This window comes from Stomoxys calcitrans, chromosome 4, assembly GCF_963082655.1.
Source record: "Stomoxys calcitrans chromosome 4, idStoCalc2.1, whole genome shotgun sequence".
Classification (NCBI taxonomy): Eukaryota; Metazoa; Arthropoda; class Insecta; order Diptera; family Muscidae; genus Stomoxys; species Stomoxys calcitrans.
The window spans coordinates 82,754,191-82,773,217 of NC_081555.1; the positions used below are offsets into that span (position 1 = coordinate 82,754,191).

Here is a 19,027-nt window from a genome sequence, read left to right on the forward strand (position 1 = left end):
CGGAAGATCGGTTAATATTGTAGCTATATTAGGTTATAGATCGACTTGGCATATGATATATATATATATATATATATATATATATATATATATATATATATATATGGGGCCTTATCTCGAGGTGTTACAAACGGAATTACTAGTATAGTATACCCCCATCCTACGGTGGTGAGTACAAAAAAAAAAGAAAAAAACTAGAGGCTCAAGAAGTCAAGATCCCAGATCGGTTTATATGGAAGCTATATCAGGTTATGAACCGATTTAAACCTTATTTGACACAGTGGTTGAAAGAAAAAATAAAAAATAAAAAACGTCATGCAAAATTTCAGCCAAATCAGGTAGGAATTGCGTCCTCTAGAAGCTCAAGAAGTCAAGTCCCCAGATCTGTTTATATGACAGCTATATCAGTTTATGAGCCGATTTGAACCATTTTTGGCACACTTGTTGGATATCATAAAAAAACATGTCGTGCCAAAATTCATTTAAATCGGATAAGAATTGGGCACTCTAGAGGCTCAAGAAGTCAAGACCCAAGATCGGTTTATATGGCAGCTATATCAGATTATGGACCGATTTGAACCATACTTGGCACAGTTGTTGGACATCGTAACAAAACATGTCGTGCCAAAATTCATTCCAATCGGATAAGAATTGCGCACTCTAGAGGCTCAAGAAGTCAAGACCCAAGATCGGTTTATATGGCAGCTATATCAGATTATGAACCGATTTGAACCATACTTGGCACAGTTGTTGGATGTCATAACAAAACACGTCGTGCAAAATTTCGTGCCAATCGGATAAGAATTGCGCACTCTAGAGGTTCAAGAAGTCAAGACCCAAGATCGGTTTATATGGCAGCTATATCAAAACATGGACCGATATGGCCCATTTACAATACCAACCGACCTACACTAATAAGAAGTATTTGTGCAAAATTTCAAGTGGCTAGCTTTACTCCTTCGGAAGTTAGCGTGCTTTCGACAGACAGACGGACGGACATGGCTAGATCGACATAAAATGTCACGACGATCAAGAATATGTAGTGGCGCATGTCGATGTACCCAATATGAATATATTTCTTGGAATTGGCCCGCCTGATAATAGATATGGACATTCCTGTTTTTTTTCCAACCCCAACGCGAGTTAACATACAATGTGGATGCTAGAGTATTTTTGTTGTTGTGATTGCTTGTCTCATGTTGTTCCCTTATTGGAACATATTTGGAGCTTTGCCTATGCTGTTTTTCTTCTTCTTCTTCCTTGTAGCACTGTTACAGTTGGATTCACTTACACTGACCGCTGTTGATGATTCAAAGCTTAGTGTGATCATGTGTTATAATCACTTAGCTAACAGAGACGCATCATAGGCGGTAGCCTAGGGGAAGCGTTACAGCCTACGAACCGGTGAGCGTGAGTTCGAATACCGGCAGCAGTGTTTCTTTATACATTTATATTTTTTATTTATTTATTTTTTTTTTTTTTTTTGTTTGTTTCATTTCATTTGTTTTCTTTTTTTTGATCATTTGATCACATCAAAGTTCAAATGAGTTGTTTAATTTTTTTTCCTTTTGGTTTTCTTTTTTTTGACAACTATTGGATAAGGTGGAAAATGGTTTTGGTTGTTAACATCCACACATATAAGTCCGACCAAATCATAGGTTTAGAGCACTTTGTCTCCATATTGAAAAGTTGCTATAATTTCCCCTTAGCCATAGTGGTGAATGTTAACTTCTTTTCTATGTTCTTTGTAGCTTTTCTTTCGCATTGGAGTTCCCATACACTCACAAATGGATTATTATTGTATTTGTGGCATGTATGTAAAAGAAGACATTTTTGGTTTTGAGAATTTTAATTTGTGGTAGTAATTCAGCAATTTGCCCCATTGTTTAGGTCAAGGCTACAAAAGGTGGTAGCAGACTGATTTGAGATCCATTTTGCTCCAACCTTGCAACCGTGTGCACCCAAAAGTTTAAGTTTTTGTGTCGTAAAGGACTTGAGATTCTTTAAAAGTGTAAAAGCGTTATCCTTGCTTTAGTAAAAAAAGGATTAAATTTTTTTTTTTGTTGGTGGCAGTTCTCCTCAATTTTTATTTTTTTATTGTCCTGCGGAATCGATGTTTATTTATAAAATCGCGGGTAAATAATTGTTGCAAGTGTTGGTTTCCTGCATTTTCTTTTTGCTGAGGGTTTTATCCCCAAAGCTGGAGTGTTGGTCCCCTGTGATCATTTAACTCCTGGATTAATACATTTGGTAAGGTTGCATTTTTTCTAAACAATTTCTCAATTTCTTTTGAGAACTCATTGTTCTGTGGGCCTTGTTTCTCTGATTCTAGGATTCCCCCTTTCCCTGTGCTCATATGGATTTCTCTGTTTCTGCTGTGCAGATTTGGCTGCCTGAGAGAGTCTAACAAAAGTCTTTTCATTTTTTTTTTGATCAGTGGATTCTGGTGTTTTAAATGGATCGTTTGTCTTGGTTCCAAGTACAAGAAAAAAAAAGAGCCGTCGGGATTGGTGCAACTCATTTAGTTTTTGTTTTTCGGGAATCGAAACAAACGCGTTTTGGTTGAAAAATCACTCTCGAAAAGGAAAAAAAACTCTTGCGTGCTAATTCTTAGGTTTTGTAACTTGCTAAAAAAAAGACCTTAAAAAAATAATTATTTTTCCGTATTTTTGCCCACGTAATTTGCCTCAAGTGTTATATAGTTTAATTTTTGCTCATTTGTAAGGCAGAGATGGAGAACCGAATCGGAAGTGAAACAAAAAGTTAATGCCTAATTGAGAGTTTTTTTTTTGGTAAAAGTAGTTTGGCAATCCAATGTTTTAGAAAAAGGCGAATATAAAAAAAAAAACCGATAGAGTGAATCGTATCAAATGTTAAAGACTATATTGGAAAAAGTGATTTTTGTGTATGCCGCGTATTTTGTTAAAAACTTGCAATTGGCTGGAGTTTGCTGGTTTGTTTTATTTAACCCTCACCCCTCGAAAGGCCTTTCAACGTGGGAGCTCCAACAAAAACCAAGTAAGTGCAAACTGTTATACTACCACTGAGCAAAGCCAAACAGATTTATTTTTTTTCGGAGAGTGAGAGAGATGCCGTTACCTCTCTCAGGTAATTTTTGTCAAATTAAATAATTTTTTTTCTTTTAAATTAATTTAAAAATGTTTTGAATCTTCCCCCATAATTTTTAAATTGGAATTTTTGCAAGTTGGCAACTTTCAGATGATCTGTTTGTGTTTGTTCAGTAAATATCCTGCATATACATATATATCTGATTCTGTGCTGGTGGATATGTCAATGCTAAAGTGTTAACATGCTATTGGAACCTCTGTTAACTATGTTGATTCGCTGTTAACAAGACTCTCAGAAAATGTTCTTGGGTCTGAAAAGCACTGCTTCGATTGAAATAGCTTTGATACATTTTTTTTGGCAATATTTTTTATATGAATGTACGTTTTGTGCCTTTTGATCATTGACGTATCTAGCCCAGTATGCCTATAAAATATTGTTTTTACATTTGATACCATTTTTATTGAAATTTGGCTGCATATTAGTCAAAACTTCGCGATTTAAAATTAGTTTTTCGTTTTATACAACCGAGTGGGTTGTGTTGATGTATGTGTGATTAGAGGAAAAAAATGAAGTAAGGGAAAAAAGGGGTCAATGCACCCACAGCTGTTTTACTTTAACAGAAGTACAAATGGAAATACACTCACACAGCTACATATCATTTTTTTTCATAATGAGCCTTTTAAATGAAGTTTGTTTCACAGCCGATTTAGTTTTTTTCCTGCCGTGCTATGAATTCAAATAAACTCGCCTATTGATTCTTATTTGATATATTATATAAATATTTTTTTTCATGCCGTGTTTTTTTTTAACCCTTCTTGTTAAGTTTTGAGATTAAATTTAAATGATTAGTTTTTTTTTAGAGTTATGAAAATAATTTTAGTAAATTAAAGGATCAATTTAGATATACAGAAAAATTGGTTGTTAGCCTTGACTTTAATATTTCTTTTATTATATTTTTTTTTGTCTGTTTTTAAAGTAGGATGTGATTCATCCCTATAGTGAGCGACCGGATTTGATATTGAACTTTTTCTTAATAAATTTAATGAATTTGTTAAATATGGAGTAAGCCCAAACCTTTGAGTTTGATTTGTAGGGTCGGTAAAGGAAGGTAGGTTAAATATTATGGGTTTACCAACCAAGAAGCGATTTCTTTGGATGCTTTTGGTAAACAGGAAGGGAGGGCATGCTGTGCAGCTTACACCTTAGCACAGCCGATCGAATGATGTCGGAAATAGATCCTCTGGTGTTGTGACCCCCCTTATACTTTGTGTATTTGTCTATTCTATCTGACTTTCTTTTGTTTTGGTTTTGCTATCATTCGTGCACGCATTAACATTAAAGCTGGTAGTTGGTAAAATTAAACGATGAACATTGGCAAGATCCCCCCCATCCGACGAGCAATAAGGCCGGTGAAATATGCGTGCCATGCCGTTTTGTTTCATCTATAGACATTTATGTGGAGTTTTGCTCAGACTAGACCCTTGCACACTACAGTTTTTGGCGCCCAACGTGGGGCACGAGTGAATTAAAAATTTTTTTTTTATATTGAACGGCTTGATATTTCAGATATCGTAGGATTTTTCACTCAGCTCCTAGTATTTTTCCTCTCTTTTCTTTATACTGCCTTTATTTTTTTTCCCCATTTATTTTCTTTTGTCGGGATAACTAAACTTCGTTGGAATTTATATGTTTGATATGCAGCGGTGCTGAAGCATATAACCAGGAGTTAGGTTGTCCTGCCCTTTTTTCTCTCGTGTGAAAGTTTCAGTTGGTGTTCAGGTTGAATGAATACAGGTTTTGGACTAGGCTCTAATTCTGGCTTCAGCGTATATCTGATTGGAAACTTTTATTATTTGTTTTCTCTATTTGCGATTTGGAATGTATGAATATTATCGAGGATGTTTTTACCCATCGTAAATAACCATTTTTCTTTCTGTCTCCCCTATCAATTTGTTATTCTTCTCCTTAATTATTTCCATCTATTTTCGCATAGTTTGATAATTTTTTTTTATTACTATCCTACCTTACCTCCTATGCCCGAACAAATCAAACTTGGTTTTCTTGATTGAATTGTTGTCTTTATTTACTTTTTGATTTTTTTTTAGTTATTATTTTGTCTTGATTTACCTTAGATTTTGATTTTTTTAATGTTATTTGAAAATGCCCCTTGAAAGAAGTTCTGAACATATTTCAGCTGCTGGAACAGCTGTTGAGGGTAACTTGCTTTTATGCCAGATTTGTAGTTCTGTTATTCAGAGTCCATTACTTTTAACAGAAACCTCCTGTAGACATTCCTTTCATAAAATATGCATTACGAATTACATTAAAACTCAGTCTGATTGTCCAGTGTGTGGGTCGAACATAGTCAAGGACAGCAAAAAGTCCGGTCTTGCAACTTCGCAGAAAACAACTTCATCGGTTGCAACTAGGTCGTCTGCAAAAGCCAAGAGCTATGATGCCAATAGGGCTGAAGGATCCTCTAACCAGGATATAACTACAAATTTAGATGCTAGTGCAGGTATGTCACTACCTCAACCCAGCTTGACTTTGGACAGCATAAAGGACTTAGTGACTGCAATGATGAATAGGCAACAAACAGAGATTGTTCAGTCTCTTTCCAATCAGGTAACTTCGTGGGTCGAGAAGAGTGTTGAGGTTAGTCTTGCTCGTTTAAATATTAATCAGGCTCCACAGATTGCTAACGCATCTTCGCCGGTAGTCAATAGAAACCGTCCCTCTATGCTGAATGTAGGTGAGGTTGAGCAGAGGACATTAGAGCAGTTGCTGGGGTTGCCATATTCAAATAATGAACAGGTGAATAATGATTCTGGTAGAAGTAACCATGATGGCAATTCTGCAAGCCGATCTCGATTTAGTGCCCCAAATTTAAGCCATGATTTAGCCTTTCGTCCTGATAAGGTTAGCCAAATAATTGCCAATTGGAAGATTAAGTTCAATGGTAGTTCGAACAGCTTACCTGTTGATAATTTTATTTATCGTGTTGAAGCCCTAACTAGACAGACATTAAATGGTGATTTTGACATCCTTTGTCGTAGCGCAAGTGCACTTTTTGAAGGCAAAGCCAGTGACTGGTTTTGGAGGTTCCACCGTACTGTACGTGTTGTTCAGTGGTTCGATCTTTGTAGAGCATTACGTCAGCATTATAGGGACTCCAGAACTGATATTGACATAAGAGAATTAATACGCGACAGGAAGCAAAAGCCAAACGAACCGTTCGACACTTTTATGATTCAGTCATAGACTTGGTCGATAGACTTGATAAGCCCCTTGATGATAAAACGCTGGTTGAAATCTTACGTCGCAATCTACAACCAGATATCCAGCATGAAATATTAAATATGTCGATTAGCTCGGTTGGTCAATTGCGTGAAATTTGTCGGCGTAGGGAGTTCTTCCTACAGGATATGAGTCGTAAGCATGGATTCTCCGGTAGCAGGCATAATCATTTTTCAAAGCGTGCAGCAGAAGTTGAATTCAATGAAGTTAACGAGCCTGAATTACTTGAGTTTGAAGAAGTTTCGGAGGTCTCATCTGTGTGTTGGAATTGTAGGCATACAGGTCATAGATACCAAGAATGTTTAGCTGATCGCAGTGTTTTTTGTTATGGTTGTGGTACTCCACAAGTATATAAACCCAATTGTAGGAAATGTAATGACAATCCAAAAAACTTCCAGAGCTCTGCACTGAGAAGTGCACCCAGACCGAAAACTTGTCAACAATCCTCACAGACCATGTAAAAATATTTTCTCGTTCAAATTTTCCTTCGGATACTCAACCTGAGGAAACCCATAATACTGAATATTCAAATAAAAATTATGATACCCAGGATAATACTGTGATTCAAAGTACTTGCCCTACTACTACAGGACCTCGTCCAATAATACCTTTTCATGTGAGGTTAAAAAATTATCTCAAGGTCAGAGACAGGATATTCAATGAAGAGCCTAGGGTTGCCAGGTCAAGCAAAAGGATGAGAAAATTTTGGAAAATTGTCAAGAATTTAAAAAGGAACTTTAGTGTTTCAGTACTTGAGAGGCCAGGCGATGTTCGTCCTTATGCTGAGGTGCGTTTGTTAGATAGAAATGTGATAGGTCTTTTAGACACTGGTGCCTCCGTGACGTGTCTTGGTGCTCAAGCCGCTATAGATTTTCTAGGATCTCAGATTCCTTATAAGAAATTAAACACCACTGTCAATACGGCAGATGGTAAACCTCAAAGGATTGCGGGTGTTTTTACGACTGAAGTGGTTTTTAGAAATAAAAGTGAGCCCATTACTATTTATGTGGTTCCTAATTTGTCACAGGATTTGATACTTGGCATTGATTTTTGGAGGAAATATAACCTTCTTCCTCAGTCTCTTTTAAATGGAATTTCCAGTTTATCGTTCTCAGTAGGCGATGCCCAAAATTTAGACCAGAAATATCTCTCGGTGGATCAGAAGTTTCAGCTGCAATGTGCTATTGATTTATTTCCTTCGTTCGCGAAAGAGGGCCTAGGGAAAACGAATGTTATTTGCCATACTATTAATACGGGTGGTGCAACCCCGATAAAACAAAGGCATTTCCCTGTCTCTCCGGCGATTGAGAAGCTAATCTACGAAGAGCTTGATCGCATGTTGGCTATGGGTGTAATAGAGGAGTCCACTAGTCCTTGGTCTTCTCCGATTGTTTTGCATAGAAAACCAGGCAAGAATCGCTTATGCTTGGACAGTAGAAAACTTAATGCTGTTACAGAGGGGGATGCTTATCCACTTCCACATATCGATGGTATCTTGAGTCGTTTGCCTAAAGCTGAATTTATATCCAGCCTTGATTTGAAGGATGCATTCTGGCAGATACCGCTAGATGAATCGTCGAAAGGTAAGACTGCATTCACGGTTCCTGGGAGACCCCTTTATCATTTTAAAGTTATGCCATTTGGCTTATGTAATGCCCCGCAAACCATGTGCAGGCTTATGGATAGGGTGATACCGGCATCTCTCAGAGCTGAGGTTTTGGTCTACCTGGACGATCTTCTAGTGGTATCTCCCACATTTGATCGGCATCTAGAGGTACTCAAGGAAGTGGCTAAGTGTCTTCGTAATGCTGGACTTACAATAAACGTAGGAAAAAGCAAATTTTGTATGACAGAAGTCCGATATTTAGGCCATGTAGTTGGGGACGGGACCATTCGTACCGATCCAGGAAAAATTTCGGCCATTACTGAATTCCCGGCACCGAGATCGGTTAAACAAGTCCGACGATTTCTAGGTATGTCAGGGTGGTACAGAAAGTTCATCAGGAATTACGCTGCTATTTCTAGTCCCTTAACTGATTTGTTAAAGACTAATCGAAAATTCGTATGGACCGAGGAGGCCCAAAAATCCTTTGAAGATTTGAAATCCATTCTTAGCTCAGCCCCTGTTTTGCACAGTCCTGATTTTTCACAGCCGTTTTTTATACACTGTGATGCCAGCAAAACAGGAATAGGAGGAGTCTTGGTGCAAAAGAATGCGGAGGGCGATGAGTTTCCTGTGGCGTTTATGTCTAAGAAACTTAACCAAGCCCAACGTAACTATAGTGTCACTGAACAAGAATGCTTGGCAGCAATGCTTTGCATTAAAAAGTTTCGAGCTTATGTCGAGGGACATGAGTTCACGGTGATTACTGATCACGCCTCTCTTAAATGGCTCATGTCCCAAACTGACTTAAGCACGCGGCTAGCTAGATGGGCCTTGAAGCTTCAAGGATACCGGTTTAAAATTGAGCATAGAAAAGGGTCGCAGAATATAGTTCCTGATGCGCTTTCGCGTACGAATACCGATGACTTGTCCGAAATATGCGGTCTGTCCGAGATAAGAAATGAACGCGGGGTTTTTGTTGATTTAAAATCTGAACATTTTTCCTCTGACGACTACAAGGACTTATTGAGAAGGGTTGACGATAATATCGATTCCACTCCCGACTTGAAGATTATCGATGGTTATTTATACAGACGAACGGAACACGCCGTTGGAGAACAGCGTGCTGATGACATGATTTGGAAGCTATGGATTCCTAAAAGTATGGTTCCAGAGGTATTGCAGAAACATCATGATGACCCCTTGTCTTCGCATTGTGGGATTAATAAAACATTGGAAAGAATTCGCAGATACTATTTCTGGCCTAACTTAGTTTGGGATGTTAAGAATTATGTTAACTCGTGTGAAGTTTGTAAGAGTACAAAGCACCCTAACGTTGTTATGAGACCACCCATGGGTGACACTGGTTCATCCCATAGATTCTTTCAGCGCTTATATGTTGATTTCATAGGACCTTACCCTCGATCCAGTTCAGGGAATATTGGAATTTTTATTGTCCTTGATCATTTTTCAAAATTTTGTTTTCTCCGCCCGGTTAAAAAGTTCACAGCTGATGCTGTTATTAAGTATATGGAAGAAGATTTGTTTCACACATTTGGTGTACCAGAGAGCGTTATCTCGGATAATGGAACGCAGTTCAAAGCAAAGAAATTTAATGATCTTTTGAATTTTTATAAGATTTCTCATATTTATACCGCAGTTCATTCGCCACAGGCTAATGCCTCTGAACGGGTGAACCGATCCGTCATTTCTGCTATTAAAGCATATGTAAAACCCGATCAAAAAAATTGGGATGAAAAACTAAGCCACATTGCGCGTGCTTTGCGTTCGACGGTACATACTGCCATTGGGACTTCCCCTTATTTTATGGTTTTTGGTCAAAATATGGTGACTAATGGTTCTATTTACCAACTGCTAAGAAAACTGAATGCTTTAGAGGATAGGGCGATACAATTTAATAGATCGGACACCTTTGATGTTGTTAGATCTAAAGCTGCTAATGTGATGAGAGTGCAACATGATCGTAATGAAAGACAATACAACCTACGTTCGCGTGAAGTGTCATATAATGTTGGTCAAGAGGTGTACAGGCGAAATTTTAGCCAAAGCAGTTTTGAAAAAGGATACAATGCTAAACTTGCACCTACGTTTATTAAATGCAGGGTTCGTCGTAGAATTGGTACTTGTTATTATGAACTTGAAGATCTTCAAGGCAAGTTGGTTGGTACATATCATGCAAAAGATATGAGGCAATAGATTACATCTCCATGCGGTATCAGACTTAATCTCCAATGTGTCCATTAAGCCTGATTTTGGCGGGGGGTATTTGTAGTGGCGCATGTCGATGTACCCAATATGAATATATTTCTTGGAATTGGCCCGCCTGATAATAGATATGGACATTCCTGTTTTTTTTCCAACCCCAACGCGAGTTAACATACAATGTGGATGCTAGAGTATTTTTGTTGTTGTGATTGCTTGTCTCATGTTGTTCCCTTATTGGAACATATTTGGAGCTTTGCCTATGCTGTTTTTCTTCTTCTTCTTCCTTGTAGCACTGTTACAGTTGGATTCACTTACACTGACCGCTGTTGATGATTCAAAGCTTAGTGTGATCATGTGTTATAATCACTTAGCTAACAGAGACGCATCATAGGCGGTAGCCTAGGGGAAGCGTTACAGCCTACGAACCGGTGAGCGTGAGTTCGAATACCGGCAGCAGTGTTTCTTTATACATTTATATTTTTTATTTATTTATTTATTTTTTTTTTTTGTTTGTTTCATTTCATTTGTTTTCTTTTTTTTGATCATTTGATCACATCAAAGTTCAAATGAGTTGTTTAATTTTTTTTCCTTTTGGTTTTCTTTTTTTTGACAACTATTGGATAAGGTGGAAAATGGTTTTGGTTGTTAACATCCACACATATAAGTCCGACCAAATCATAGGTTTAGAGCACTTTGTCTCCATATTGAAAAGTTGCTATAATTTCCCCTTAGCCATAGTGGTGAATGTTAACTTCTTTTCTATGTTCTTTGTAGCTTTTCTTTCGCATTGGAGTTCCCATACACTCACAAATGGATTATTATTGTATTTGTGGCATGTATGTAAAAGAAGACATTTTTGGTTTTGAGAATTTTAATTTGTGGTAGTAATTCAGCAATTTGCCCCATTGTTTAGGTCAAGGCTACAAAAGGTGGTAGCAGACTGATTTGAGATCCATTTTGCTCCAACCTTGCAACCGTGTGCACCCAAAAGTTTAAGTTTTTGTGTCGTAAAGGACTTGAGATTCTTTAAAAGTGTAAAAGCGTTATCCTTGCTTTAGTAAAAAAAGGATTAAATTTTTTTTTTTGTTGGTGGCAGTTCTCCTCAATTTTTATTTTTTTATTGTCCTGCGGAATCGATGTTTATTTATAAAATCGCGGGTAAATAATTGTTGCAAGTGTTGGTTTCCTGCATTTTCTTTTTGCTGAGGGTTTTATCCCCAAAGCTGGAGTGTTGGTCCCCTGTGATCATTTAACTCCTGGATTAATACATTTGGTAAGGTTGCATTTTTTCTAAACAATTTCTCAATTTCTTTTGAGAACTCATTGTTCTGTGGGCCTTGTTTCTCTGATTCTAGGATTCCCCCTTTCCCTGTGCTCATATGGATTTCTCTGTTTCTGCTGTGCAGATTTGGCTGCCTGAGAGAGTCTAACAAAAGTCTTTTCATTTTTTTTTGATCAGTGGATTCTGGTGTTTTAAATGGATCGTTTGTCTTGGTTCCAAGTACAAGAAAAAAAAAGAGCCGTCGGGATTGGTGCAACTCATTTAGTTTTTGTTTTTCGGGAATCGAAACAAACGCGTTTTGGTTGAAAAATCACTCTCGAAAAGGAAAAAAAAACTCTTGCGTGCTAATTCTTAGGTTTTGTAACTTGCTAAAAAAAAGACCTTAAAAAAATAATTATTTTTCCGTATTTTTGCCCACGTAATTTGCCTCAAGTGTTATATAGTTTAATTTTTGCTCATTTGTAAGGCAGAGATGGAGAACCGAATCGGAAGTGAAACAAAAAGTTAATGCCTAATTGAGAGTTTTTTTTTGGTAAAAGTAGTTTGGCAATCCAATGTTTTAGAAAAAGGCGAATATAAAAAAAAAACCGATAGAGTGAATCGTATCAAATGTTAAAGACTATATTGGAAAAAGTGATTTTTGTGTATGCCGCGTATTTTGTTAAAAACTTGCAATTGGCTGGAGTTTGCTGGTTTGTTTTATTAACCCCTCACCCCTCGAAAGGCCTTTCAACGTGGGAGCTCCAACAAAAACCAAGTAAGTGCAAACTGTTATACTACCACTGAGCAAAGCCAAACAGATTTATTTTTTTTCGGAGAGTGAGAGAGATGCCGTTACCTCTCTCAGGTAATTTTTGTCAAATTAAATAATTTTTTTCTTTTAAATTAATTTAAAAATGTTTTGAATCTTCCCCCATAATTTTTAAATTGGAATTTTTGCAAGTTGGCAACTTTCAGATGATCTGTTTGTGTTTGTTCAGTTAAATATCCTGCATATACATATATATCTGATTCTGTGCTGGTGGATATGTCAATGCTAAAGTGTTAACATGCTATTGGAACCTCTGTTAACTATGTTGATTCGCTGTTAACAAGACTCTCAGAAAATGTTCTTGGGTCTGAAAAGCACTGCTTCGATTGAAATAGCTTTGATACATTTTTTTTGGCAATATTTTTTATATGAATGTACGTTTTGTGCCTTTTGATCATTGACGTATCTAGCCCAGTATGCCTATAAAATATTGTTTTTACATTTGATACCATTTTTATTGAAATTTGGCTGCATATTAGTCAAAACTTCGCGATTTAAAATTAGTTTTTCGTTTTATACAACCGAGTGGGTTGTGTTGATGTATGTGTGATTAGAGGAAAAAAATGAAGTAAGGGAAAAAAGGGGTCAATGCACCCACAGCTGTTTTACTTTAACAGAAGTACAAATGGAAATACACTCACACAGCTACATATCATTTTTTTTCATAATGAGCCTTTTAAATGAAGTTTGTTTCACAGCCGATTTAGTTTTTTTCCTGCCGTGCTATGAATTCAAATAAACTCGCCTATTGATTCTTATTTGATATATTATATAAATATTTTTTTTCATGCCGTGTTTTTTTTTTAACCCTTCTTGTTAAGTTTTGAGATTTAATTTAAATGATTAGTTTTTTTTTAGAGTTATGAAAATAATTTTAGTAAATTAAAGGATCAATTTAGATATACAGAAAAATTGGTTGTTAGCCTTGACTTTAATATTTCTTTTATTATATTTTTTTTTGTCTGTTTTTAAAGTAGGATGTGATTCATCCCTATAGTGAGCGACCGGATTTGATATTGAACTTTTTCTTAATAAATTTAATGAATTTGTTAAATATGGAGTAAGCCCAAACCTTTGAGTTTGATTTGTAGGGTCGGTAAAGGAAGGTAGGTTAAATATTATGGGTTTACCAACCAAGAAGCGATTTCTTTGGATGCTTTTGGTAAACAGGAAGGGAGGGCATGCTGTGCAGCTTACACCTTAGCACAGCCGATCGAATGATGTCGGAAATAGATCCTCTGGTGTTGTGACCCCCCTTATACTTTGTGTATTTGTCTATTCTATCTGACTTTCTTTTGTTTTGGTTTTGCTATCATTCGTGCACGCATTAACATTAAAGCTGGTAGTTGGTAAAATTAAACGATGAACATTGGCAAGATCCCCCCCATCCGACGAGCAATAAGGCCGGTGAAATATGCGTGCCATGCCGTTTTGTTTCATCTATAGACATTTATGTGGAGTTTTGCTCAGACTAGACCCTTGCACTCTACAAATATATATACTTTATGGGGTCTCAGACGAATATTTCGAGTAGTTACAAACAGAATGACGAAATTAGTATACCCCCCATCTTATGGTGGAGGGTATAAAATCAATTTGTGTTTGTTTGTAGGTTTGTTTGTTTGTTTGTTTGTATGTTTGTGTGTTCCTTATAGACTCAGAAACGGCTGAACCGATTTTCTAGAAATTTTCTCAGATGGTGCATAATGACCCCGTGGTGAAAAAAAAGTACTACATTTTTTTATATCTGAAGGGAGGCGGACCCTCCCCCTTATCCTAATTTTCAGAAACGCCAGATCTCGGAGATGGGTGGTGCGATTTAAGCGAAATTGTGTAAGCTCTCATATAATACCCTAAAAATAAAAAATTGGTATCCAAATTTCGGATGGGGTACCTAAGGGGCGGCCCCACCCTAAAACCTACCAAACATATATTTAGACCAATCACGACAATATGGGACTCAAATGAAAGGTATTTAGGAAAAGAAAACTTATTTGATATTTAATTGCCAGACCAAGTGCTAGGGGGACCACCCCAAGCCCCAAAACACCCCTAAATCGGACATATTTACCGAGTAGAATACGAAACTGATATCAAAATGTGGGACCAGGATTCTGGGGGTCCACCCCTTCTCCAAAATACCCACCAACCTGGACTTATTTACTGACCATGGGAATATGGGACTTAAATAAAAGGTATTTGAATGTAGAATACGAATCTGATATCCAAATATGGGATCATGTGGTTGGGGGCCGCCTCTCACCAAACACATCCCCCAAAGGGGGAAAATTTACGAACATAGCAATATGGGGCTGAAATGAAAGGTCTTTGGGAGTAAAGCACGAATCTGATATCAATATTCGGAAAAAGTGTCTATGGGGCCACGCCACCCCCAAAATACCACCCAAATAGTAAGTATTTTCTAACTATTGCAATATGAGGCTCAAATAAGAGGGTTTTTAGAGTGGAACACGAATTCGATATATGTTTTCAAGGCCAACTCATTGAGTGGCCGCCCATCCCTCAAAACACCCCCAAGCCGGTCATGTTTGCTGACTATGGAAATATGGGGCTCAAATTAAAAGTATTTGGGAGTAGACCACTTATCTGATATCAACTGTCTAGCGGACGTCCAACCACCATAACAACCCCCAAATAGGACGTATTTGCTCACCACGACAATTTGGGTCTTGAAGAGAGTGGAACTAAATATTCAAGTTTTAAGGTCCAATACCCCAAACCGGACATATTTGCTGACTTTTTCAATAAGGAGATTAAATTAGATTAGAAAACGAATTTGATATCCAATTTTGAGGGCAATGGCAATATGGGGTTCAAATAAATTATATATAGATATATGAGAATAGAGCACGTTGCTGATATATTTTCCGGGCTTAGTGTTTGGGGGACCACCCCAATCCCCAAACACCCCTTAATCGGCCATATATACCGGCCATGTCAATGTGCAGCTTAAATGAAAGGAATTGGGGGGTAGAGCAAGAATTGATACCCATTAATACCCCTCAAACAGCATTTTTTTAGTGACCATCGCAATATGGGGCTCAAATAAAGATATTTCGGAGTAGAATACGAATTTGATATCCAAATTTAGGATCATGTATTTAGGGCATCACCCCTTTCCCAAAAACCCCCAAAGGGAAAAAATGTTTCGACCATGCCAATATGTGGCTCAAATGAAAGGTATTTGAGATTAGAAAACGAATTTGATAACCTATTTTGGGGCCATGTAAAGGGTGATTTTTTTGAGGTTAGGATTTTCATGCATTAGTATTTGACAGATCACGTGGGATTTCAGACATGGTGTCAAAGAGAAAGATGCTCAGTATGCTTTGACATTTCATCATGAATAGACTTACTAACGAGCAACGCTTGCAAATCATTGAATTTTATTACCAAAATCAGTGTTCGGTTCGAAATGTGTTCAAATTTTGACAAATTTTGTTCAGCGATGAGGCTCATTTCTGGTTGAATGGCTACGTAAATAAGCAAAATTGCCGCATTTGGAGTGAAGAGCAACCAGAAGCCGTTCAAGAACTGCCCATGCATCCCGAAAAATGCACTGTTTGGTGTGGTTTGTACGCTGGTGGAATCATTGGACCGTATTTTTTCAAAGATGCTGTTGGACGCAACGTTACGGTGAATGAACACATTTCGAACCGAACACTGATTTTGGTAATAAAATTCAATGATTTGCAAGCGTTGCTCGTTAGTAAGTCTATTCATGATGAAATGTCAAAGCATACTGAGCATCTTTCTCTTTGACACCATGTCTGAAATCCCACGTGATCTGTCAAATACTAATGCATGAAAATCCTAACCTCAAAAAAATCCTTTATTTGGGGACCGCATCATCCTGTAAACTCCTCTTAAGCCAATGGCAATATGGGGTTTAAATAAATGGTATTTGAGAGAAGAGCGCGATGCTGATATTTTGTCATGGCCAAGTACCTAGAGGACCACCTCTCCCCCGAAAACACCACTAAATTGGACATCATGAGAATATCGGGCTGAAATGAAGTATTTTAAGAATGTAGTACACCTTACATCCAAACTTAAATTCATAGACCAATAAAGATCATATGAGATTCAGGTAAAGGCAATTATGTTGTTAAACTGTTAGTCAAGTTAGCATGGTATTTCACTAACAGATCTTTAATTGTGGAAAATAAATATTCCAAGGAAACTTTTGTTCCATATAAAGTAAAAGAAGGCGCAGCGGAGCGAGCCCGTGTCAGCGAGTTGTTAATAAAAATAGAAAATAAACTAATTTTGTTCAAATTGTTGCTGGTTTAAAGATTTTTGTAAAACCATGCGTATTTTAACCCGTCTAATGCTGCTTTGGACATAACAAATTTGTATATTCTGGGTATTTTTCTGCACTATGGAAGGAGTCTAACATTGTTCCTTTACTTTAGTTGGATAAGAAAACTAACGTTTCCAATTATAGAGGTATCGCGAAGCTTAATGTTGTACGAAAATTATTTGAGAAACTTGTAACAGATTCAGTATCATTCCAAATATCGTCTATTTTATCAAAATACAAGAATGGTTTTCGAAAATAACGCTCGACACTAACGAATATTATAGAGCTTACAGCAGTTGTGAACTATGGACTTAGAAAGAAATACCAGACAGACTGTATTTATACTGATTTCAGTAAGGCATTCGATAAGATAAATCGTAGATTCTTATTAACTAATTTGGAAAAATTGGGTAAAGTCGTACCTTATTGGCAGATCACAAATGGTGAAATGTGGTAATGCAGTGTCTAATAAAACTAATGTGAGTTCTGGTTTTCCACAAGGAAGCCATCTTGGGCCTGTACTTTTTATACCCACCACCGAAGGATGTGGGTATATTCATTTTGTCATTCCGTTTGCAACACATCGAAATATAATAAATATATATATATTCTTGATCACCGTAAAAATCTAAGGCGATCTAGACATGTCCGTCCGTCTGTCCGTCTGTCTGTTGAAATCAAGCTACAGTCTTCAAAAATAGAGATATTGAGCTGAAACTTTGCACAGATTCTTTTTTGTCCATAAGCAGGTTAAGTTCGAAGATGAGCTATAAGCCACATTTATTATCCGATTTTGCTGAAATTTGGAACAGTGAGTTGTATTAGGCCTTTCGACATCCCTCGTCAATTTGGCCCAGATCGGCCCAGATTTGGATATAGCTGCCATATCGACCGATCCTCCGTTTTAGGGTCTTAGGCCCATAAAAGCCACATTTATTATCCGATTTTGCTGAAATTTGGGACAGTGAGTTTTCTTGGGCTGTTCGATATTCTTCGTCAATTTGGCACAGATCGGTTCAGATTTGCATATAGCTGCCATATAGACCGATTCTCCGATTTATGGTCTTGGGCCCATAAAAAGCACATTTATTATCCGATTTTGCTGAAATTTGGGACAGTGAGTTGTCTTGGGCTGTTCGATATACTTCGTCAACTTGGCACAGATCGGTTCAGATTTTCATATAGCTGCCATATAGACCGATCCTCCGATTTAGGGTCTAAGGCCCATAAAAGGCACATTTATTATCCGATTTTGCTGAAATTTGGGACAGTGAGTTGTCTTGGGCTGTTTGATATACTTCGTCAACTTGGCCCAGATCGGTCCAGATTTGGATATAGCGATTAAGATTTGCATATAGCTGCCATATAGACCGATATCTCGATTTAAAGTCTTGGCCCCAAAAAAGGCGCATGTATAATCCGAGATCACTGAAATTTGACACAGTGACTTATGTAAGGCTTTTTGACACACGTGTTGTATATGGTTCAGATCGGTTTATTTTTAGATATAGCTACTAAAAAGACCAATGTTTTGTTATACACAATTGAACAATGACTTGTACTTATTAGTATTTGGTCCAAATCGGAAACTATTTCGTTAAAACTGCTATGGGACATATGGTATGAAATTTTCACTGGATTTTGATGAAAGGTGATTAACATATATACCCGAGGTGGTGGGTATCCAAAGGTCGGCCCGGCCGAACTTAACGCCTTTTTACTTGTTACTTTGTTCATTAATGACTTGCCGAATGTAGTACGCCACTCTAAAGAACTTATGTATGCGGACGATGTCAAAATATTTCTGTCGTATAATTTCGAGACGTATCAAAGTTTACTGCAATCTGATCTTAACAGTTTTTTTTGACTGTTGCAAAAATAATCTACTGGAACTAAACATTAATAAATGTAAGCATATGACCGTTTTTAGACTAGGTAGTATACAATCAAGTTATTATTTTAAGTGATAGCAGTCCTCTAGCTCTTACAGTCAAGACATCTACCATTTCATTCCTCTTTACTCTACTATGGCGTAAGAGGTTTTCACAAATCGATACGGGTTTTGATTTTTGGCAAGAACTCCAAGACAGTGTGTCACTTCACCATTTGGTTGTTATTTCTCTATTGGTCAACTAGCTTTCCAAAAAACGTTCACCCTTGATGTTCTTGCATTGACAATGTAGCATCTTAGGTTATTGGTGTTGGTGTGTAAGATTTTTATAAATATTACGAATACGTCATGTTGGGAGAAGGCGACAATTGCCTTCTTACACTCGAGGACTGTTCCTGGCCCTACGGTCTCGGTTCTTATGGACCTAAGGGCCGTTTATTATCCGAGAAGATATTCACAATAGACAATTTTACATTAAAACAGTACCACCTGACTCATTTTTGCTATGGTCAGCAAGAGGAAAC

At 37.3% G+C, this 19,027-nt stretch overlaps 1 protein-coding gene across 1 annotated transcript; it reads left to right on the plus strand.

The window, feature by feature from the left end:
• Positions 1 to 6,428: 6,428 nt before the first annotated feature.
• On the plus strand, positions 6,429 to 10,186 carry LOC131996977 (uncharacterized). Its single transcript, XM_059367189.1, has 5 exons — positions 6,429 to 6,702; positions 6,765 to 7,949; positions 7,998 to 8,191; positions 8,414 to 9,277; positions 9,473 to 10,186. The coding sequence occupies exons 1-5, from the start codon at positions 6,429 to 6,431 to the stop codon at positions 10,184 to 10,186; spliced, it is 3,231 nt and encodes a 1,076-aa protein (XP_059223172.1).
• Positions 10,187 to 19,027: the final 8,841 nt, after the last annotated feature.

Bases quoted from the DNA above. Each gene is read 5' to 3' on its own strand.
- LOC131996977 (XM_059367189.1), top strand. From the start codon at position 6,429: ATGTCGATTAGCTCGGTTGGTCAATTGCGTGAAATTTGTCGGCGTAGG. The intron at 6,703-6,764 runs GTACTCCACAAG...AAAAACTTCCAG, and splicing joins TGTTTTTTGTTATGGTTGTG to AGCTCTGCACTGAGAAGTGC. The intron at 9,278-9,472 runs GTTTGTAAGAGT...CCGGTTAAAAAG, and splicing joins ATTATGTTAACTCGTGTGAA to TTCACAGCTGATGCTGTTAT.